The 24571-nt window shown below is 43.9% G+C and overlaps 1 protein-coding gene across 3 annotated transcripts in view; it reads right to left on the bottom strand.

Annotated features, from left to right (window-relative positions):
* The window catches only part of FBRS (fibrosin), a 222949-nt gene that overhangs the window by 93886 nt on the left and 104492 nt on the right, over positions 1-24571 (bottom strand). For all 3 annotated transcript variants that reach the window (XM_053694395.1, XM_053694393.1, XM_053694394.1), the window contains exons 9-11: positions 17413-17496; positions 17239-17304; positions 14001-14024 (exon numbers count right to left, since the gene is read on the bottom strand). In XM_053694395.1, coding sequence (XP_053550370.1) covers positions 14001-14024; positions 17239-17304; positions 17413-17496 — 174 coding nt within the window. The remainder of the gene's footprint in view (positions 1-14000; positions 14025-17238; positions 17305-17412; positions 17497-24571) is intronic.

The raw sequence follows: 24571 nt of genomic DNA, 5'->3' as shown, positions 1-24571 counted from the left end.
GTGCAGTAAAATTGACAAAGCAGATATCTGTCCCTTTAAAGGAACTAGCTGATAACCCCTTCTCCAATCCTTCTTGGAGAAAGGACAAAATCCTAGGAATCCTGATCTTACTCCATGAGTAGCCGTTGGATTTGCACCAATAAAGATATTTACGCCATATCTTATGATAGATTTTCCTAGTGACAGGCTTTCGAGCCTGAATCAAGGTATCTATGACCGACTCCGAGAATCCCCGCTTGGATAAAATCAAGCATTCAATCTCCAGGCAGTCAGCCGCAGAGAAACTAGATTTGGATGTTGGAACGGACGCTGAATGAGAAGGTCATGTCTCAGTGGCAAAGTTCACAGTGGCAGAGATGACATGTCCACCAGATCTGCATACAAAGTCCTGCGTGGCCACGCAGGTGCTATCAAAATCACCGAAGCTCTCTCCTGTTTGATTCTGGCGATCAGACGAGGAAGGAGAGGAAATGGTGAAAACACATAAGCCAGGTTGAACGACCAAGGTACTGCTAGAGCATCTATCAGTACTGCTTGAGGATCCCTTGATCTGGACCCGTAACAAGGAAGTTTGGCATTCTGACGAGATGCCATCAGATCCAATTCTGGTGTGCCCCATTGATGAATCAATTGTGCAAACACCACCGGATGAAGTTCCCACTCGCCCGGATGAAAAATCTGATGACTTAGAAAATCTGCTTCCCAGTTCTCCACTCCTGGGATATAGATTGCTGATAGATGGCAAGAGTGAGCCTCTCTCTGCCCATTGAATTATTTTGGAAACCTCTATCATCGCTAGAGAACTCTTTGTTCCCCCTTGATGATTGATGTATGCTACAGTCGTGATATTGTGCGATTGGAATCTTATGAATCTGGCCAAAGCCAGAATCATTTCAATTTTTTGCATGAATATTCAAAATATGCAGCTAAGTTTGCCCCACAAGGAAAGGAACATTTAACCCTTTACAGTGAAAAAAGGCCTAAATCTGGAAAAAACACCCCCTGCACCTCGCCACAGCGGGTTTGAAAAACGGGGTTAAAGCTTCGATTTGGCCCAACACTTCCACAAGGGCCCACCGGAGTTGGAGCTTGCTGCTTGCTCTGCAAATACAAGTGCCCAACTGAGGCACGAAAACAGGCCCCGCCCATCTCACTCGATGTTTTGCAGCCCAAATGAACCGCACCAGAGCGTCTGAAACTAGCCATGTGGGTTCTTTTACCCAAAAAGGAAGCCAAGTGTACCCTCCAATAAAGCCTCAAAAACATTATCAGCACTCCCAGCTCAATAAACATTTGCCCACAAACATTCAAACTCAGTGTCAACCATTTTTTATGAGCCCCTATATGCAAGCTAAGCAATACCCTTCTTCTCTTAGGATTACTGCTTACCCTTACCCTCATGGGGATACTGTCAGACATTCTGAAATACCACAGTCTCTCCAGAAAAAAATGACTGAACATACCTCTCTGCTATATAGCATGAAAACGTTCCTCACACTAAAGTTTCTTGTACTCCTCAGCCATTCTGTGGGAACTGCTCTGGATCTTAGTGACAAATGCTAAGATCATCAGCCTCCAGGCAGAAGTCTTCATCCATCTGCTTCCTGAGAGTAAATAGTACACACCGGTACCATTTAAAATAAAAAATTCTTGCTTGAAGAAAATAAAAACTAACATTTTATCACCTCTTTCACTTTACCCTTCCTAGTACTTAGAGTAGGCAAAGAGAATGACTGGGGGGTGGAGCTAAGGGAGGAGCTATATAGACAGCTCTGCTGTGGTGCTCTTTGCCACTTCCTGTTAGCAAGAGGATAATATCCCATAAGTAAAGGATGAATTCGTGGACTCGTATCTTATAGAAGAAATATGCTTTTTACATTGTAAGGCCCTTTCAGTACATGAGGGACACAAAGTAAGAGGGGGTTCCACAATGGCATCTAAACACATAGAACAAGGAGTTTCCTCAAGTTCAGACATTTGAAACAGACTAGCAATAGCAACAATAGTCGTTCTTAACCTTATTTATTGACCTCTGAAGTCAAAATACAAATTCAAAAAAAATTTCAGGTAAAAGTGTACTGCGCCTTTAAATAATAAAAGTGCAACAATTTTTCTGCATCTCACAAAAACGATTTTTTGCAGCAATAAAAAAAATATCCTAATAAGCTCAAATTAGCTAAATAGTATTGCATGGCTTGTTAGAAAATGCTATGTAACATTTTATAGCACCTTTATTAGATATAACAACTTTTTAAACAATCTAAGCCCCTGCACCTCGCCACAGCTCTGCTGTGGCGCCTACCTGCCCCCAGGGTACTCAAATTCTGTGAAAATGACGATCCGTCGATTGCAAATTTAACTTGGGCCCCACCGGAGCTAGGGCTTTGCTGCCTTATACTGAAGAAAAGCTGCGCGTCTGAGCGCACAAATTAGGCCCGCCCACCATGGGCGTTGCACTAGCCGTCGCAACAACCGCATGGGAAGAAAAATAAAATGTCTATCCCCAGCAAAGTGAAAAGCCATGTGGCCCACTAACCATGAGTACAGTAAAACTTAACGATTGCAATAAACAGCCATCTCAGGCCAATTATAAACAAATAATAGGACAGTCCTTAGACCACAACCGCATCTCCCAGTGTCTAGCCCATATAGACTCACATATAAAATTATAGCATCAAGATAAAACAAGGTAATTCAAGTTCCACCATAAAACATAGTGCCTACTGATTACCCCTTCCCTGGTAGGGAATAATGTCAGCCTGTTCTGATATATCAAGTCTCCCCAGAAGTAAAGGGCTGAACATACCTCAATGCTGCTTGTAGCATGACACTGTTCTCCACACTGAAGATTTTTCTTACACTACCTTCAGAAGCTCTGTGGGAACAAGAATGGATCTTAGATAACGTTTGCTAAGATCATCAACATCAGGGCAGAAAGATATAATGTCTCCATTCCTCTTGGGAAGCAATAGACTGACGATTTCTCCCTGAAGAAAATAGTACTCACTGGCACCATTTTAAAATAAAATAACTTCTTGATTGAAGAATCTAAACCAACACCTCACTTTACCTCTTCCTATTACTAACACAGGCAAAGAGAATGACTGTGGGGGGAGGGAAGGGAGGAGCTATATATACAGCTCTGCTGTGGTGCTCTTTGCCACTTCCTGTTAGCAGGAGGATAAATCCCACAAGAATGAAATCCGTGGACTCGTCATATCTTGTAAAAGAAAACAAGTCAAATTGGAAAAGAAGAATATACCCCAGGTAAGAAAATAAATTCCTAAAACACGATTCCCATACTGAAACTGTTAGACTGCAAAGGGAAATATACATAGACCTGACTCATGGCAAATATAGTAAATACATATATTTAAAAAACTTTAAATTCATAAAGCGCCAAACATAGTTAAGAGTGCCTTAACAGTCATACATACTTACCGAAGGACACCCATCCTCGTATAGCAGACAGCCAAACTATCAGCAGAGGTAATGATATAAGAGTATATAGTCGATCTGAAAAGGGAGGTAGGAGATGAATCCCTACGACCAATAACAGAGAAACCTTGAAAAGATTTCCCGTGAGAGAAACCATAGAAATCAATAGGCGATACTCTCTTCACATCCCTCTGACAAACACTGTACTCTGAGAGGAATTGGGCTTCAATATGCTTAGAAGCACTTATCACAGAAGAAAATTCAAGCACAAACTTACTTCATCACTTCCATAGGAGTCAAAGCTTGTAAAACTGAGTTGTGGGTGTGGTGGGAGGTGTATTTATAGGCATTTTGAGGTTTGGGAAACTTTGCCCCTCCTGGTAGGAATGTATATCCCATATGTCACTAGCTCATGGACTCTTGCCAATTACATAAAAGAAATAAAAGTTTTCCAAACTTTATAATACATTTTCCAGGTAACTGGCTTTCGAACCTTAATCAGGGTTTTAATCACAGACTCAGAGAAACCCCTATGCCTAAGAACTAACTGTTCAATCTCCATGCCATCAAGTGTATAGATTTCAGATCCTGATGGAAAAATGGACCTTGGCAAAGAAGAAGGAAGAGACCAGTGAGCCTGAACCAGATCCACAAACTAAACTCTGCTGGACCAGCAGTTAGAATCATTGATGAATTCTCCTGCCTGATCTTGAAAATTACTCTGGAAAGAAGTACCAGAGGAGAAAACACATAGGACAGCTGAAAGCTATCAGAGCATCCACAAACTCTGCCTGAGGACCCCTAGACCTTGCAAAGTACCTGGGAAGTTTGTGGTTCAGACGACAGGCCATAAGATCTACTTCTGGAAGACCTCAAAAGATCTACAATTTGAATGAACACTTCAAAATGAATAGACCAATCCCCTGGATGAAGTAACGGACGACTGAGAAAATCTACTTCTCAATTTAACACCCCTGGAATGTGGACTGCTAAAATAAGACAGCGATTGGTGTCTACCCAAAAGAGAATTTGAGAAACTTTCCTCATGGCTAAAGGAATGCGAGTCCCCCCTTGATGGTTGAGAAACCACGGCTGTGACATTGTCTGACAAACTGGTGAAAAGATTCTCCCCTCAGTAAGGCCCAAGCTTGAAGAGCTCTGAAAATTTTATAGGCCACCTTGCCTCCCAAGAAGCCTAAACTCCCTGCACTGTAAGAGACCAGCAAACAGCTCCCCATCCTGAAAGACTAATGGATTACAGACCAGATAGGATGAGCAAAAGAAGCCCCCTGCAAAATAACCTTGTGATCCTGGACAATCTTTGTTTTCAATCTAGAAAAATCCTAATAGACAACAAAAGTATGATCTTTGCACCACTATTAAAGCATACAAAGCTAAAGGGGTCTCAAATGAAGAGCAAATGGAATAGCATCCAATGCTGCAATCATGCGACCTAGAACCTCCATACAAAGAGCAACAGTGGGATACTGGCGATTTTTAAAGGCCAAAACCAACTTTAACCTTCTTTGATCTGTTAAAGAATGTCTCAAGGAGACTGAATCAATCTGAAAAGTAACTTTTGCCTGGGGAAATAAACTCTTTAGCAAACTGATCCTCCAACCATGATGATGAAGAAACAACAAGTCTGTTGGTGTGAGATTCTGCTAAATATAAAGATGGAGCTAGTACAAAGATATCATCCAGGTAATGAAACACAGCAATTCTCAGACCTCTAATAGACAAAAAAGCCCCCAGAACCTTTGTGAAGATCCTTGGAGCTGTAGCCAGACCAAACGCTAGATCAACAAAAGTGAAAATGCTTGCCTAGAAAAACAATCCTCAGAAACTAAAAGTGATCCTTGTGAATCAGAATATGGATGTAAGCATCCTTTAAATCTATTTTGGACATAAAATGCCCTTGCTGAATAAAAGGCAGAATTGAATAGTCTCCATTTTGAAAGCTGCAAATCTGACAAACTTGTTCAGAGCCTTTAATCCAAAACTGGTCTGAACATTACTTTATTTTTGGGATCAATAGAGATTTGAATAAAATCCCTTTCCCTGTTCCCACAGAGGAACAGGAGCTATCACACCCATGGATTCCAGCTCCAGGACGGATTGAAGAAAAGCACAAGCTTTTAAAGGATTCTTCAGAACATTTGACAAAACAAACCTTCCTCTGGGAGGTCTTACCATAAAACCATGCATCCTGAAAGACAAAAAAAAAAACCTGCCCCCTACCAGATCATCTGGATTGGGGCCGTACCTTAATGCAGACTTGGGAGCAGGAGTAGACTTGTTGGCCTGCTTAGGCCTATTCCAATTAGTTTTGTTTACAACTTGAGGAACCTTGCTTAGCTGTGGAAGTATCAGATTTTTGCACCTTACTTTGAAAATGTACCCCTTGATTTCTTATCTTGGGGAAGAAGAGCTCCCATACAACCAGTAACGGTGGAAATATTGGAATCTAGATCCGCCTTAAACAATTTCCTTCCTAGAAAATAAATAGTCAAGAGTTAGGACTTAGAAACTGCATCAGCAGACCATGATTTTAACCATAAGGCCAGTCAGAAAGGACAGACAAGGACATTCTCTTAGCACTAACCCTAATGATATCCAAAATAGCATCTGCAATAAAGGAATTAACACTTTTAAGCAAACCTAAAAGATTAAGAAAATATTCAGCGTCAGAAAGACGATAAGAAAGACTATCCAACCAAATGGAAGCAGCAGTAGCAGAAACATCAGCAATAGCAAGTCTGAAAAGATAACCTGCCTATAAATAGGCTATTCTATGAAATGATTCAAGTTTCTTATCCAAAGTGCTTTCCCTCCAGAGGGATGTTAGTACGTTTAGCCAAACTAGAAATGGCACCATCCACCTTAGGGACAGCTTCCCAAAAGCTCAATATTAGAAGCTGGAAGAGGATACATCTTTTTAAACATTGGAGAAGGATTAAATGAACTACTCTTAAATAATCCCAGCCAAAGCATCAGCCACTGGAAAAACCTTAGTAGGTTTATAGTAAGAATCTAAATGACTGGTAGACCCCTCTACAGAAACATCTTTAATTTACAAAATAAGCAAAACCTCCTTTAACCCCTTGAGTGCTAATGACGGCTCTGAGCCGTCACAGTTTCCCACTCTGGTGCTAATCAGAGCCGTCACTAACACTCTCCCACCTTGAGGGAGATCTGGGGGCTCCCACCCAATCCTACCCCGGCGATCGTGCCTGAAGAGTGACAGGCATCGCTAGGGATTCCCGTTTTGCGTGGTGACATCACGCGTAATATCGTGATGACGTCACCGTGCAACTTTATTTATACTTAACAATGTTAAGTATAGGAGCAGGGGCATGCTGCTTAGAAGCCTGTATCTCGGGCATCTAAGCAGCTTCAGACCCCCAAGACCCACCATTGGAAAGGTAATCGCCTAACCTTTCCAACAGTTTACGTCTTGGTGGTCTGGAAAAAAAAAAAAGTTAAAAAAAATTAAAAAAAAAACGCATTAAAAAATCTTAGCACCCAGGGAGGAAAGTGCTTAGCACTCAAAGGGTTAATGAAGAAAAAAATTGATAAATCTTAAATAAAAAGGATGAAAAAACAGGCTCAGGATCAGAAACAGGCCCCTGAAAAATCACTAGCCTCATGAGATAGGAATATTGCTAACAGTAGAAAGCATATCTTGTACTGAACTTTTACAATTACTTGATTTAATAAACTTTTTCATGCCAGGAGCGATTTGAGCTGGACCTTCCTGTAATGAACAAATAGAGCAATTATACCTTTGGAAGCAACGGCAGCATTAGATTGTTCTGAAAGCATAAAAACATTAAGGCAGGTATGACAAACAAGTAAGAGGGGAATGAGTATACAATATCTCCCCCCTCCTGGGATCACAGTTATAGCTGGAGGCATCCAAACAAATGTCAATTTAAAAGTAAAAAAAAAGTGCATCCGCGAGCAAACAAAGGTACATAATTTTTTTTTTAAAAATCAGATGTTTTACAATTCTACATAATAACACCTAGGAGGATTAACCCAAAAGAGAGCCCCTTATATATGCAGTGTATCAAATATGTTCCAAGGCTATATATAAATGGTATATAAAAATGCCAGGTATAGGTTTTAAACAAGTGTTAAGTTCAATAAACAATCACAAGAGACTCTTCTGCTGAGGCAAAAAAACATCAAATCTGAAAAATTTTGTGAATGTATGCAATGAGGACCAAGTAGAAGCCTTGCCGAGCTGTTCAACCAAAGCCTCATACTTTAAGTCCCAGGAATAAAACACTGCACATGTAGAAGTGACTTAATCCGTGAAGGATACTGCTGACCCGCTTCTATATACGCCATGGGAATCAAACTTCTGAGCCAGAAGGAAAGGATAACACCTGCAGCTTTCTGACCTTTGTGCTTACCAGAATGCAGGATTAACAAGGAGAAGAAATTCCAAAAACTCCTTGGTAGCATGAAGATAGTACTTCAAAGCTCTAACTACATCTAGATTATCTAACAGCCTCTCCTTAAAGGGACCCTGAACCCAAATCTTTATTTGAAAAGCAAGAATGTAAGTTTAGAAGCCGGCCCATTTTTGGTTCACAACCTGGGTTGTCCTTGCCGATTGGACAGCACCAATAAACGAGTGCTGTCCAGGCTTCTGAACCAAACATTGGCTGGCTCCTTAGCTTAGATGAATTCTTTTTCAAATAAAGAAAGCAAGAAAAAGAAGAAAAATTGATAATAGTACTAAATTAGAAAGTTGCTCTATCTGAATCATGAAAGAAAAAAATTGGGTTTGGTGTCCCTTTAAGAGAACTAGCAGACAGGTTCATTTCTCTGAACCATCCTGTAGAAACTGAAGGATACATGGAATCTTTCCCCTTATGCCAAGGGAACCCACAGGCCTTACACCAAGACAGATAAACCGTACACATTTAGTAGTAAATACGTCTAGCCTGAATCAGAGAATCAATCACCGCCTCAGAGAATCCTCTCAAACAAGACTTGGTGTTTCAGAGAATCTAGATTTTGATGGAATGAACCCTGAGCTAGAAGGTCCGGTGAGAATGCCATCTTCTCCTCCAAGTCCTGTGTGGCTACACAGGAGCTACCAGAATTGCTGGAATTTCCTCCAGATTGACTTGAGCTATAACTCAAAGAAGAATTGGAGGAAAAAAAAAATATACACTAGATTGAATTGCCAAGGAACTGCTAAGCCTCCACCAATTCCGCTTGATGATCTCTCAATCTCGACCAGTATCTTGGCAGTTTTGCATTGAGATGGGAAACCATCAGATCTATCTTTGTGCACCCCCACATAGAACACCCTTAGTTCTAGATATCTTATTTTGAGGTAGAAAAGGCACCCTTTACTGCCAGTGACAGAAGAAAAGAGGAATCTGGGACCGGCCCAAATAAGGATCTTCCCTTAAAGGCCAAGGATAGGAATCTAGACTTGGAAACCATGTCCACTGACAAAAACTTTAGCCAGAGAGCCCTTCTGGTTAGCACAGCAAAACCAGAAATAATTGAGACTGATGATTTGAATAATGGCTTCAAAAATGAGGGAATGGTTTGTAGGGCCTAAATGCGTTCTTGGATATCCTCCAAAGGGAATTCTACCAAAATCAGTCACCACAGTAGTACAAGTCTCCCCGAAGAAGGTCTCTCTCAGATGTCCCTCTAATCTCACATTACTAGGGACCTGAAAAAAAGATCTCTCTCCCAGAGGGAAAGTAGTGTTGAGTTAGGGAGAAAGTGTTGTCTAACCTAGAGACAGAATACTAAATATTTAAATGGCTACCCGTAACAAGGAAATATCTGGATGCTTGTAAAAAGGATAACAATTGACACCAGATATTCCACTCCTGTTTCATAAGTAAGCCACCAGAGGTAAGTGAGAAACATAATGCACTGAAGGAGTTGTGATAAAGCAAACTCCAGGAGGAGAGAGACTACAAAGTAGAGCAATACCATGAAATAAATCACCTAAGGAGGCAATATACACACTTCAACTCTCTAAAAAAGAGATAGGGCAGAAGGATTTGACTAGGTCCACCATGCAGTATTTCAACAAATATGTGCTGCAGAAAATAATGAAGCAGCCTAAATTAGGGAATAAGCTATATAAGTACAGGCTTGAAGTAAAAGGAGAACCGGAGCAAAATCACCAGTACAAGTCAAGGATTTATTCATTCAGGTAGGGGGGGTCAGATAAGTACAGCTCCTGACGCGTTTCGCGCATGCGTACATGCGCTTCCTCAGAACCAAATTAAAAAATGGTTCGGCGAGATATTCCTTGGATACGAATAAAACAAAATTTATGCTTACCAGAAAAATTCCTCTCTTTCCTGGCAGGGAGAGTCCAAGACTTCATTCATTACTGTTGGGAATATCAACACCTGGCCACCAGGAGGAGGCAAAGACACCCCAGCCAAAGGCTATAAATATCCCTCCCATTTCCCTTATCCCCCCAGTCATTCGGCCAAGGGAACAAGGAAAAGCAAGATAAGCATTAGGGTATAGAGGTGCAAGAAGAAAAAAAAAACAGGGAAGCCACCTAAAAAAAATTATCTGGTAAGTTTTCTTTCCAAAGGCAGGGAGAGTCCACAACGTCATTGATTACTGTTGGGAACCAATACCCAAGCACCAGAGGACACTCAATGAATAAACGGGTGGGCAAAAGAAAAGTCAAACCCTAATCTGAGGGCACCACAGCCTGTAACACCTTTCTCCCAAAAGCTGCTTCAGCCAAAGCAAACACATTGAATTTATAGAACTTAGAAAAGGTATGCAAAGAGGACCAGGTAGCCGCCTTACAAATCTGATCCATAGAGGCTTCTTTCTTAAAAGCCCAGGAGAAAGCAACTGCCCTAGTGGAATGAGCCGTTATCCTCTCAGGAGGCTGTTGCTCTGCTTTCTCATAAGCTAAGCGGATGACACTCCTCAACTACAAAGATAAAGAAGTAACAATGGCCTTCAGGCCATTGCGTCTTCCCGCGTACAAAACAGACAAACATGAAGATTGTCTGTAGTCCTTAGTAGCGTGAAGGTAGAATTTTAAAGCACGAACAAAATCCGGATTGTGGAGCAAACATTCATTTGCGGAAGAAGGGTTGGGGCAAAAGGAAGGAACAACAATCTTCTGATTGATGTTACGATCTGAGACCACCTTACGCAGGAACCCTAACTTTGTATGTAAAACCACCTTAAAGACAAGGTAAGGGGGATCACACTGTAAGAAAACTCAGACTGCAAAAAGAGGTATTGGCCAACAAAAACAAAACTTCCTGGGTCAACAGCTTAATGTTAACAGAATGCATGAACATGAAGAACAAGGTTGAGGGTCCAAGGCGGAGCAACAGGTTTGAAAACCGGTCTGATTCTAGTCAGAGCCTTAATAAAAGGATGAACGTCCGAAAGATCTGCTAATCTCTTGTGCAGTAAAATCGATAAGGCTGAGATCTGACCCTTCAGAGAGCTGGCAGATAGACACTTCTCCAATCCATCTTGGAGAAAAGACAAAATCCTAGTAACTGTCAGGGTACCTGTAAATAACATTAAATAAGCTACAAATATATCAGATATTTGATATTTCATTTTGTAGCTAAAAATCCAATGTAGTATGAGATGGTCTTGGCTGGGTGAGACACCCCCCTTCTTCCTGGTTACAATACATCCAAATGAGAACAAAGGAATGGAAGATTTTGCCTAATCAGCTCAGGTAGTCATTTCAAAGAAAGACAAATTACTTCAAAGTAATATTAGCATGATGGAGCCTCAGAAGTGTATGTCCAGATATGGGCTTCCTGCCCAAGATGAGTAATGAACTCACAGGATCCCTGTGAAGTTATAGACGGCCCGTCTGTGGGAATGGTTAAATCTACAAACATGTTCAGGGGATCCAGCTGTCCTCATCTAAGTACTAAATTGTCCCTGCTAAGTTACAAAACACAAAATATCCCACTTTTCAGACTGGTAAAAACTTAGATTAAATAGCAGAATGTATACTTAAAAAGTCATATAACTGATTTGTCTATAATTTTCAAATCTATTTAAATTACTCAAATAACACATGTATATATGTATTGATCTGGGACATACTATATTAAATAAATATTTGCTGTATTGAATAACTACATTGGTATATACAAATACTGACCCATTGATTTCAAGATAAACACATTTTTCTCTGTTTTCCAGAAATCTAGAGAAAATTACAGGAAGAACTGATGTGGAGATGAGATCTCTAAATAAGTATCTATATAATAAATGTATAAGTGTTAGACTAATTTCAAAATAGTTTCTTTGTTTTTCAGACAAGACGTCCCATGAATAGTAGTCATAAACACATATGTGTGGATATTTTCTATTTTAACATAGAAATTGATAAAATACTGGGGTTTGGTGTCAAATTATACATTTTCTGTTATGCTAAATGAAATACTGATGCGGACAAGAGAAATGTATTAATGCAAAAAGTTATGGTAGTTGAAATAACAATATAAGGGTATATTTGGAATGTAGCAAAAATGAATGGTAAGACTATATTTATGGTTGTCTGCTGTCCCCTAGGGGATTAGAAATGGTATGACAGCCAAATAAATTGTCTATTAGAACACATGAAGAGCCAATCAGGGAGGCGTTTCTCAGATAACCAATCAATGCTAAGCATCCGAAGGGCCAATCCGAAAAGACAAGCACCGTGGGCGTAACCAAAAACAGATCACCAATGATTAGATATAAGAAAAGCTGAATGCAAGGAAGAGAGGTATTTGGTCTTTTGTCTGCTGAAACTGGTGATTGATAACTGGCTGCCATACTTGGGGACACAATCACTTAGGCAAGGAATTGAGACTAACTTCTTGATCTGTGCAAATAACTTTTCTTCATATGAGGTGATCTGAACATACTTGAAAAAGATTGAAATATCAAATTGGCTCATGTTGGTAATGTATGCACTCTATAATTTGATATTTTTAAGCAAATACATTCATTATTACTACAATCAAACTGCAGTTAACAGATTTAAAATGTACTTTTGTATTTTAGCTTGCATTCATAATTCTGTGTGGTTTAAAACTAATCTTTTGTTTGCCAAGTAATTTATAACTGTAACCATATAAATATATTTTAGAATTTACCTTATTGCTGCTAAAGAATTTATTTCATTTTGAGTAACTTGGCATAGAAATCGACTGTTAAAACATATTGTTCTATTGTTTAACTAAGCACTGTTAAAGTTAGTGAACCCTACCCTGGTATCTCATTGTGATATTTAAATGCAACTCTGATTTGAGAGACTATTGTGAATAAGGTAATTTTTATGATCTTTGCATAGCATATTATAACAGTTTAAATGTGTATGGGTTGATTCATATCTGGTTTTCTATGAATAAAATTCAATGTGTCTATAAATTTTTAACTAATATAAAGAATTTAGGAATTTACATTAATTTTATTGTTTGGTATATGCATTTTTATTGGGGGTTTATTTTAAAGAATAATTATTAAATATATTGTATTATAACCCGGCCATATACTGACATAACCTTCACCTTGTGCCATGAAAAACTATGTTCCTCACACCAGTGGAGGTAAGTCCGCCATACCTTATAGTAAATGCGCTGAGTGACCGGCTTACAAGCCTGAATCAGAGTGTCTATGATACGATCAGAAAACCCTCTTTTGGATAAGACTAAACGTTCAATTTCCACACAGTCAGCCTCAGAGAATCTAGATTTTGATGTAGGAATGGCCCCTGTATTTGAAGGTCTTTCAGATAAGGTAACCTCCAATGAGGGAACAAGGACATTCTCACCAGACCTGCAAACCAGGTCCTGCAAGGCCAGGCTGGTGCTATTAGAATTGCCGGAGCTTGCTCCTACTTGATGCGAGCCACTACAAAAGGGAGAAGAGCCAATGAAGGGAAAAAAAGATATGAGTCTGAACCTCCATGGAACCTCTAATGCGTCTACTAACTCCGCTTAAGGATCCCTCGATCTCGACCTGTACCTGTGTAGTTTGGCATTGAGACGAGAAGCCATGAGGTCGATCTCTGGCACCCCCTATCTGAGAGTAATCTCTGCAAACACCTCTGGGTGGAGAGACCATTCCCCCAGGTGAAAGGATTGTCTGATGAGGAAGTCCACTTCCCAGTTCTCCACACACGGGATGTAAATCGCGGAAAGAAGACAGTTGTGGGCTTCCGGCCATTGGAGAATTAGAGAAACCTCTAACATCACTAGGGAACTTCTTTTTCCTCCCTGATGGTTGAACAGCAAATTTCAACTCGCTCCTTGCTGGAGGGGGAATAGGAAAAGTGGGAGGGATTAAAACCTATATTGTGTGTTTTGCCTCCTCCTAGTGGACTGGAGTTTAATCACACATGTGAGGGATTGGAGACTCTCCCCATTTTATGAAAGAAGTTTAAGATAATGTATATTCTTCTGAGTGTAAAATATATCTCAGTGTAAACGCTGCAGGTCATGAGATTTTATAGCAAACACCATACGCCATATACACACACAGAATGGCATACAATACACATTGTGACTCACCCTGGGCCGTAACTGCTCTGTGAGCTAAAAAGAAAGCATAGTGTTAAAATTGCAATGTACCCCAAGATAATGCCCCTCCTAGGTACCGCTTCCCCAAGATAATGCCCCTCCTAGGTACCGCCTCCCCAAGATAATGCCCCTCCTAGGTACCGCTTCCCCAAGATAATGCCCCTCCTAGGTACCGCTTCCCCAAGATAATGCCCCTCCTAGGTACCGCTTCCCCAAGATAATGCCCCTCCTAGGTACCGCTTCCCCAAGATAATGCCCCTCCTAGGTACCGCTTCCCCAAGATAATGCCCCTCCTAGGTACTGCTTCCCCAAGATAATGCCCCTCCTAGGTACCGCTTCCTCAAGATAATGCCCCTCCTAGGCACCGCTTCCCCAAGATAATGCCCCTCCTAGGCACCGCTTCCCCAAGATAATGCCCCTCCTAGGTACCGCTTCCCGAAGATAATGCCCCTCCTAAGAACCACTTCCTCAAGATAATGCCCCTCCTAAGTACCACTTCCTCAAGATAATGCCCCTCCTAAGTACCACTTCCTCAAGATAATGCCCCTCCTAAGTACCACTTCCTCAAGATAATGCCCCTCCTAAGTACCACTTCCTCAAGATAATGCCCCTCCTAAGTACCACTTCCTCAAGATAATGCCCCTCCTAAGTACCACTTCCTCAAGATAATGCCCCTCCTAAGTACCACTTCCTCAAGATAATGCCCCTCCTAAGTACCACTTCCTCAAGATAATGCCCCTCCTAGGTACGGCTTCCTCAAGAAATGCCCCTTCTAGGTACAACTTCCAAGATAATGCCCCTCCTAGGTACCACTTCCCCAAGATAATGCCCCTCCTAGGTACCACTTCCCCAAGATAATGCCCCTCCTAAGTACCACTTCCCCAAGATAATGCCCCTCCTAAGTACCGCTTCCTCAAGAAATGCCCCTCCTAAGTACCACTTCCCCAAGATAATGCCCCTCCTAGGTATCACTTCCCCAAGATAATGCCCCTCCTAAGTACCACTTCCCCAAGATAATGCCCCTCCTAGGTACCGCTTCCTCAAGAAATGCCCCTCCTAGGTACAACTTCCCCAAGATAATGCCCCTCCTAAGTAACACTTCCCCAAGATAATGCCCCTCTTAGGTACCACTTCCAAGATAATGCCCCTCCTAGGTACCACTTCCCCAAAATAATGCCCCTCCTAGGTACCACTTCCCCAAGATAATGCCCCTCCTAAGTAACACTTCCCCAAGATAATGCCCCTCTTAGGTACCACTTCCAAGATAATGCCCCTCCTAAGTACCACTTCCCCAAGATAATGCCCCTCCTAGGTACCGCTTCCTCAAGATAATGCCCCTCCTAGGTACCGCTTCCTCAAGATAATGCCCCTCCTAAGTACCACTTCCTCAAGATAATGCCCCTCCTAGGTACCGCTTCCTCAAGAACTGCCCCTCCTAGGTACAACTTCCCCAAGATAATGCCCCTCCTAAGTAACACTTCCCCAAGATAATGCCCCTCCTAAGTACCACTTCCTCAAGATAATGCCCCTCCTAAGTACCACTTCCTCAAGATAATGCCCCTCCTAAGTACCACTTCCCCAAGATAATGCCCCTCCTAGGTACCGCTTCCTCAAGAAATGCCCCTCCTAAGTACCACTTCCCCAAGATAATGCCCCTCTTAGGTACCACTTCCCCAAGATAATGCCCCTCTTAAGTACCACTTCCCCAAGATAATGCCCCTCCTAGGTATCACTTCCCCAAGATAATGCCCCTCCTAAGTACCACTTCCCCAAGATAATGCCCCTCCTAAGTACCACTTCCCCAAGATAATGCCCCTCCTAGGTACCGCTTCCTCAAGAAATGCCCCTCCTAGGTACCACTTCCCCAAGATAATGCCCCTCCTAGGTACCACTTCCCCAAGATAATGCCCCTCCTAAGTACCACTTCCCCAAGATAATGCCCCTCCTAAGTACCACTTCCTCAAGATAATGCCCCTCCTAAGTACCACTTCCCCAAGATAATGCCCCTCTTAGGTACCACTTCCCCAAGATAATGCCCCTCCTAAGTACCACTTCCCCAAGATAATGCCCCTCTTAGGTACCACTTCCCCAAGATAATGCCCCTCCTAGGTACCGCTTCCTCAAGATAATGCCCCTCCTAAGTACCACTTCCTCAAGATAATGCCCCTCCTAAGTACCACTTCCTCAAGATAATGCCCCTCCTAGGTACCGCTTCCTCAAGAACTGCCCCTCCTAGGTACAACTTCCCCAAGATAATGCCCCTCCTAAGTAACACTTCCCAAGATAATGCCCCTCCTAAGTACCACTTCCTCAAGATAATGCCCCTCCTAAGTACCACTTCCTCAAGATAATGCCCCTCCTAAGTACCACTTCCCCAAGATAATGCCCCTCCTAGGTACCGCTTCCTCAAGAAATGCCCCTCCTAGGTACCACTTCCCCAAGATAATGCCCCTCCTAAGTACCACTTCCCCAAGATAATGCCCCTCTTAGGTACCACTTCCCCAAGATAATGCCCCTCTTAGGTACCACTTCCCCAAGATAATGCCCCTCCTAAGTACCACTTCCCCAAGATAATGCCCCTCTTAAGTACCACTTCCTCAAGATAATGCCCCTCCTAGGTACCGCTTCCTCAAGATAATGCCCCTCCTAGGTACCGCTTCCTCAAGAACTGCCCCTCCTAGGTACCACTTCCCCAAGATAATGCCCCTCCTAGGTACCGCTTCCTCAAGATAATGCCCCTCCTAGGTACCACTTCCCCAAGATAATGCCCCTCCTAAGTACCACTTCCCCAAGATAATGCCCCTCCTAAGTACCACTTCCCCAAGATAATGCCCCTCCTAAGTACCACTTCCTCAAGATAATGCCCCTCCTAAGTAATACTTCCCCAAGATAATGCCCCTCCTAAGTACCGCTTCCCCAAGATAATGCCCCTCCTAGGTACCGCTTCCTCAAGATAATGCCCCTCCTAAATATCACTTCCCCAAGATAATGCCCCTCCTAAGTATCACTTCCCCAAGATAATGCCCCTCCTAAGTACCACTTCCCCAAGATAATGCCCCTCCTAGGTACCGCTTCCTCAAGATAATGCCCCTCCTAAATATCACTTCCCCAAGATAATGCCCCTCCTAGGTCCCGCTTCCCCAAGATAATGCCCCCCCCCCCCATGAGGGACCACTGACCCTAAATAATGCCCACAATATAGATTTAACCTTGCTGAAAAGGTACATACCTGAGGTGGTTTGTGTGACATGGAAGAGGGCACAGAGCATCGTGAGGCCAGCTCAGAACTTGTGCTCTGCAGAGGAAGCAGAAAGGACAGAATCGGTGCCAGTAAGAACCACTTCTTAATTAATTGTTTAACTGCTGAGCTGCACACAAAACTGACCAGATTATAAACACTCACCTTGGGCTGAAATGCCCCCTGCAGGGATCCAAAGGAAACACTAGGAGGTAGAACCGAGGGAAGTGCAGAGAATGGGGAGAAGAACTGGAAACAGAAACGAAAAATAACTGAAAATGTATAATGGGTGGAGGGATTAGAAAATTGGATGAGAGACAGAAAGAACACAGAGGAGGGGGGGGCACACAAAACGAAAGAGAGAGAGAGAGAAAAAGAGAGAGAGAAAAAGAGAGAGAGAAAAAGAGAGAGAGAAAAAGAGAGAGAGAAAAAGAGAGAGAGAAAAAGAGAGAGAGAAAGAGAGAGAAAAAGAGAGAGAGAAAAAGAGAGAGAGAAAAAGAGAGAGAAAAAAAAATGAGAGAGAGAGAGAGAGAGAGAGAGAGAGAGAGAGAGAAAGATCTATTTTTGCCTAGTAACTGAAAATGTATAATGGGTGGAGGGATTAGAAAACTGGATGAGAGACAGAAAGAACACAGAGGAGGGGGGCACACAAAACGAAAGAGAGAGAGAGAGAGAGAGAGAGAGAGAGAGAGAGAGAGAGAGAGAAAGAAAGAAAGAAAGAAAGAAAGAAAGAAAGAGAGAGAGAGAGAAAAAGATCTATGTGTGCCTAGTAGCAGCCAGGCAAAGTGGACGATATCTGCTTGAAGGGAGCAGCAAGGCAGAGGTATTTATTCCTGCCTAGAAGCAGCCAGACAGAGCAGACTATACCTGCCGGGAGAGAGCTGCAGGGCAGAGGGGACGCTACCTGCCTGCAAGCCCACTTAGACCAGCCCAGCTGGGGGAGATATAGACGCTGGCTTGACCCCGGTCTCAGCAACTATAGCTCTGGTCCCACTATCTGGTGGCCATCCCTGGGTTTGGACGGAGGAAGGGAAACCCCTAGCGGAGTACAGCTACATTTGGTGGCAGCAGTGGGATCATCCCTTCTGTACAGGGAAGGTCCAAATCACCACAGGGATCTGATCTCCATCGGGAGATCCTTCCCGAGTAGCAGCTGAATAGTGGAGGGAGCAGCTGTACAGGGTCCTAAAGAGAAGCACCCTTAAGGATTTGTTGGAAGCCCGAGGAAGAACAGCCAAAAATAAATCCAAAGATACTCTAATTGCTGATCTAATGGAAGGCGACCAAGTCCCACCCACCGCACTTGGAGACCCCTGGTGAGTCAGATTTTCAGCGGGAAGTCAGAGCACGATTGGTCCTTTTGGGACCTGAGCCCACTCAGGAGACTGTTGAAAAAATTCTGGCTGATGTGACTGCCATGCAGCAGGCGGAGAGAGAGTTTAGGCTCCACATGGCCGAAATACAGCATCGGCCAGGAAACGGGGCCTCTTCTTGCCAGGGGGGCAACAAAGAAGCTGCCCTTTGCTGCATTTAAAGTTTTCAACGAGGCCGAGGGGGACATTGATACATACCTGCAGGACTTTGAGAGGCAGTGTACTTTGCAAGGTATGGTTTCCACAGACTGGGTTACAATTGTGGCCAGTACGTTGAAGGGGAGAGAAGTTGAAGGGGAGAGCTGCTGAAGCTTACCGGGCAGTTCCCGATGATGATATCCTGGACTAGGGTAAAAGAAAGACTGCTGGCCCGTTATGCCATTACCCCGGAGGCCTACCACAGAGCATTCAGAGATCTGCGGAAAAAGGAGCAAGACACTTATGTGGAATGGGCCTACCGGATGCACCGGGCCTCATTCACCTGGATGCAGGGGTGCCAGACAACTACCCTGGACCATGCACTGCAGCTGCTACTTCTGGAGCAATTTTATGATTACATATCTTCAGAGGTTAGAGACTGGGTCCGAGACCACGAACTGTGGAGGAAGCTGCTCGCCTGGCCGATGAATACCAGGACACCAGGCGGGTGGAGCAATCTGTTCCCCAAGAAATACCCCAGCCCATGTCTCCTAAATTAGCACCACCCCTTCCACAAATGTCAATTCCCACTAACAGAACCCCAGCAACCCCGAACAGAGGTTCCAGGCCCCGGTGCTATGGATGCAAGCAGATAGGACACATCAAGATAAATTGCACACAAGGTAAACCCCGGCAGGTATGGACCCAGCCCCCATTAGGACCTGAGTGGGAGGCTGTCCACTTGGTGACCGGAAAACCTGCCCCAGTGAGCTTGTTTACAGAAGGGAACCAGCATGTGCTGATTGATTTAGGAGCGGACCCCCTTGATACTCAAGAAGTATGGGGGGTACTCCATGAAGTGGACCCCATCCAAGCAGCCGCTCAGGATAACCACCAGAAGCTAGTACTATTGGACGGTAAACCAGCTCAGGGGTTACGGGACACTGTCCTTGTCTGGGTGGCAGGGGGGAGCAATACATCAAATGCACCCAAGTGGTGGGTAACCGGATTGGGGTGCTGGAATCCATACAATAGAGGCTGGGGTCATGAAAGATCTGCCGGTTGAAGTGTTGTTAGGAAATGACCTGGGTCAGCTGACACCAGCCTTTGCAGCATATACTGGATCAATACTTGAGGCATACCCAGTCACCACTCAAACCCCAGCACAAAATAAAGCCAGCCAGCACATGGAGTGGGCCCAGATGCTTCCATGTTTGGGAGTATTTTTGAGCCAGGTTGGGAGGACAGTGGGGCTAGCGATTGGATCGTCAAGAAAGATGTGATTCTGAGAATTACTGGTTTTATTTGAGTTATGTTGCATTTGGTCATGTTCTTTCCTGGACAGCCGTTCAGGATCTAGTCCGGTCTGCCGGACCGTTGGTCAAGGGGGGGGGCACTGTGACAGTTCTTTAGTCACATACATAGACAATGTGTGACAGCGCCATCTATTGGTTGAACTATGCCAAAAACATAACAGCACCCTCTATTGGTTGCAAGTTCACCACCAAAATGGGTACAAAAGAAGGAATGACTAATTTGCATAAATTTGCATAGGGTGATAATACAAACAGATGGTTATTATTTTTACTGTTTAGAACTACCTAAATCCTCCATCTTGTTGGCAAAGTTATATTCCCTTATTACATTGTTTCCTATATGTTTTTCTATGTTTATATTTTAAGGAATGTGTGTCACCATAAGCTTACTAATGTGTTTGTAAAAGATAGTCCTGGGTGAAATAAAGCATTAGGAGTAGTTCCTTCTGGAACAGTTGGTCCTGTCTGATTCTTTCAGGTATACCAGTAGCAGAGGTTCTGGCCCTGCATTCTGGCTGCACCTTTCCCTGCAAAAGAGACCTGCTACAGAGTGGGCTCTGACCAAATTGTCTTTTTAAAGACCGTGCAAGGAAAGGAATCAATACTTCCTGGCGAAAGCAGAGAGGATGTTACCTGCCTGAAAGGAGGAGCAAGGCAGAGTGGTCTATTCTTGCCTAGAAGAAGCCAGGCAGAGGGGATGTAACCTGCCTGAAGGGTTCAGTGAGGCAGAGGGATCTATTCAAGCCTAGAAGAAGCCAGGCAGAGGGGATTATACCTGTCTAAAGGGTGCAGCGAGGCAGAGGGATCTATTCGTGCCTAGTAGCAGCCAGGCAAAGGGGACGATACCTGCTTGAAGGAAGCAGCAAGGCAGAGGGATTTATTCCTGCATAGAAGCAGCCAGGCAGAGGGGACGATACCTGCTGGGAGAGAACTGCAGGGCAGAGGGGACGCTACCTGCCTGTGAGCCACTGGCTTGACCCCGGTCTCAGCAACTAAAGCTCTGGTCCCACTATCCGGTGGCCATCCCTGGGTTTGGACAGAGGAAGGGAGACCCCTAGCAGAGTACCGCTACAGGTCTCTGTGACGTGAGTCACCAAGATCTGAGGGCCTGTTATGGAACATTCTTTGGGCTGGAGGTACATGGGCTTAAGGATACCCAGAGACTGCATGGAAATGTGGAATTTTATATGCTGGACACCATGTACTTTCATAACTCTGTCTTATGTCCATGTCACCCTTTATCCATAAATACAGGATGGGTACAGGGTGTGAGTGCACCTTGTGGGAGCAATTGTGACTCTATAAACCAAGTGGGCATAAAGGACTTTATAGCTAATAAGAACTGTTCTTATTATTCTGTAATAAGATGTATTTTATTTACGTTTCAGATCTGATTGTGTCTCAGGAGTCTGTCTGGGTAAACTGTTTGTGCCCCTGTGTGATTATGTTAACTAGACTGCCCAACATCAGATTGTCTGAGTAAACTTTCTTCCCCAGTTAATTAACTTGATATGTTAATCTGTTTTACCTGTGAATAGACAATTGTTAGAGGTTTGATGTATTGTTCATATGTTTGCTTTACTGTTAAACCAATGCCCTCTGTAACCTGAAGCCAGGGTGTATAAATATGTGTGCTGCTTTTAAATAAACTATTCATTTTGCTGATATCTGTTTGACCCTCAACATGGAGCTTTGACTCATGCTTGGGGGGGGGGGGGGGAGGGAGAGGGGAAATTTACTGTATGCTGTGCCTCTGAAAGGGAAGATCTACTAAATGGCGGTTTAACCCTTTTATGCTTGGAGGTGCCGTGACAATTGGTGGCAAGCGACGGGATCGTTCCCACAGCCAGAAGGACAGCAGCAGGACTCGGTATTGGGAGCGGAGACAGTCGGTCTCCCTCCCCCGCGGCTGGAAGTATGTATGGGAGAGGAGCTTGTTACCCCCTCTCCCCAGCGGCAGCTTGACATACCCAGGGGAGACAGTAAGCCCCACAACCGTGCAGATGGGACCGTGGTCTCTGCACTTACACCAGAGGGGGTAGGGACGGTCGGTCCTGTCCCCCAGCAACAGGGCTGTTTAGGCAAAGGGGAGACAGTCAGTCTTCCCCTCCAGCAGTGGGTATGTTCTATGAGAGAAGCAGGAGGTTGGCCGGGTGAGTGATGCTCTGTTTGGGACACTTTGTTTTGGGTACTGTGTGGATACGGGCTTTGGGGGAATGGATCTATGGACTAACTTTGAAGTCAACCCGTCTGGGGTCTCCTCCTGTGTTAGTCTCCTTCCGAAGGGGGAGATATGTGACGTGAGTCACCAAGATCTGAGGGCCTATTATGGAAGATTCTTTGGGCTGGAGGTACATGGGCTTAAGGATACCCAGAGACTGCATGGAAATGTGGAATTTTATATGCTGGACACCCCATGTACTTTCATAACTCTGTTTTATGTCCATGTCACCCTGTATCCATAAATACAGGATGGGTACAGGGTGTGATTGCCCCTTGTGGGAGCAATTGTGACTCTATAAACCAAGTGGGCATAAAGGACTTTATAGCAAATAAGAACTGTTCTTATATTCTGTAATAAGATGTATTTTATTTACGTTTCAGATTTGATTGTGTCTCAGGAGTCTGTCTGGGTAAACTGATTGTGTTTTTGTGTGATTATGTTAACTAGACTGCCCAACATCAGATTGTCTGATTAAACTTTCTTTCCCAGTTAATTAACTTGATATGTTAATCTGTTTTACCTGTGAATAGACAATTGTTAGAGGTTTGATGTATTGTTCATATGTTTGCTTTACTGTTTAACCAATGCCCTCTGTAACCTGAAGCCAGGGTGTATAAATATGTGTGCTGCTTTCAAATAAAACATTCATTTTGCTGATATCTGTTTGACCCTCACCATGGAGCTTTGACTCGTGCTTGGGGGGAGGGAGAGGGGAAATTTACTGTATGCTGTGCCTCTGAAAGGGAAGATCTACTAAACGGCGGTTTAACCCTTTTATGCTTGGGGGTGCCGTAACAGTCTCAACATAAAAGGAGAGCCCAGAACCTTAACAAGGACCAATGCGCCCCCAAGATCCGAGATAAACAACGGATCTCAGGACCTACCTCCAGCCGGGCCAGCCCAAGCATCGACAGGTCTGAAACCAGGGGACCAGAAAAACCCTAGCTCAAAAAATTAGAGGAAAAATGGCACAGCCATTACAACAGTGCTCGGATGCCAACCCGAAACACCACATGGAGACCGTCGATAAGGCCATAGACCTAGAGATCCAGCTAAAGGCCCAATATAGACTCAAGGCGGATCCAGCAACTCTCCAGATGGACAGGACAACCCAGAGAGCGTAGCTCTCTTCGAAATAAGTTAACCCGTCTGTCCCAACCTCCTGAAGACAGGAGAAGCCCTAAGATAGGGACTACACTTCCGACACAGCTATAAGCTGAACCGACAGAACATCTCCCACGCCCTGACCTGGAAGGAAACCCCTGAAGATTTTAACTTGCTAGCACACAGACAAGGTGTCATAGCTACAGTGGTTCCCCAGCAAACCCTTTTTGCTTGCAGAGCAGCGAAGCCATCACACTATTTCAGCAAGCCGACCAAGGGAAACCGACCAATAGGCGAAAGGCAAGCCCAAGGGGCATCGGCACCCAGTAAAAACCTAGCCAACTGAACCAGTTCAACTAGCCCAACGAAAGGACACAGCCCAAGTTTTCTGGAACTAGGGAACCCTGGACGAGCTCTAGATCCTAAAAGTCCGGTACAACCCGCAACGGGATCCACAAAGGAAACGCTGAGTGAGAACCTCAACAATCGGAAGAACCAGAGCGAGGAGAGGTCCGAGCCCCAAAACAAACAAGAACTCGGAAACTGAAATCCCCGTCTGATATAAAAACCAGACCCCGGGAGATAACCATACAATGTCTAAAGCAAAATCGACAACGAGAAAAACTTGCAAGTCCCGACCAAAAGATGAGACCACCCCTTGCCAGAGTGCAACGCTCCAAGGAGCTAAGGAAGCAAAGACCGAAACAAGGTCACTAGAGCCATAGGCGGAATCAGCCACAAGACGACCAAGAACAAGGGGATACCTCGAGGACAAAGTCACTCGAGCAAAGGCTAGTCTCCACATCACCCCAAAAAAAAAAAAAAAAAGCAGAGGAGAAGATGAAAGAAGGATGCGTAGCATCCCCCAGCACCGGGGAAGAAACCCTAAACAGAGCACAAGGAGACCACACTACTCATGTCCCTACAAAGGAACCAACTCCCAAAGGGAACCAGGTCCCCTTAAGGAACCCAAGGAACGGACGAAGTCCAAAAGGTCGCAAGAAGAGAACTACAGCAGTTCAAGGACAATTCCAGAGCCTTAAAAGGCCAAACTGCCCAAAACTGCGGTAAGGAGGCGCTAAGCCCCCAATCCTCCCAAGAGAGGAAAGAAACTCTAGGCCCAGAGGAAATCGGAGCAAAGAGTGACGCAGCGGAACTCCACTGAACCA

This window comes from Bombina bombina, chromosome 11 (genome assembly GCF_027579735.1).
Source record: "Bombina bombina isolate aBomBom1 chromosome 11, aBomBom1.pri, whole genome shotgun sequence".
Classification (NCBI taxonomy): domain Eukaryota; kingdom Metazoa; phylum Chordata; class Amphibia; order Anura; family Bombinatoridae; genus Bombina; species Bombina bombina.
This window is presented reverse-complemented; position numbering and strand designations above follow the sequence as displayed.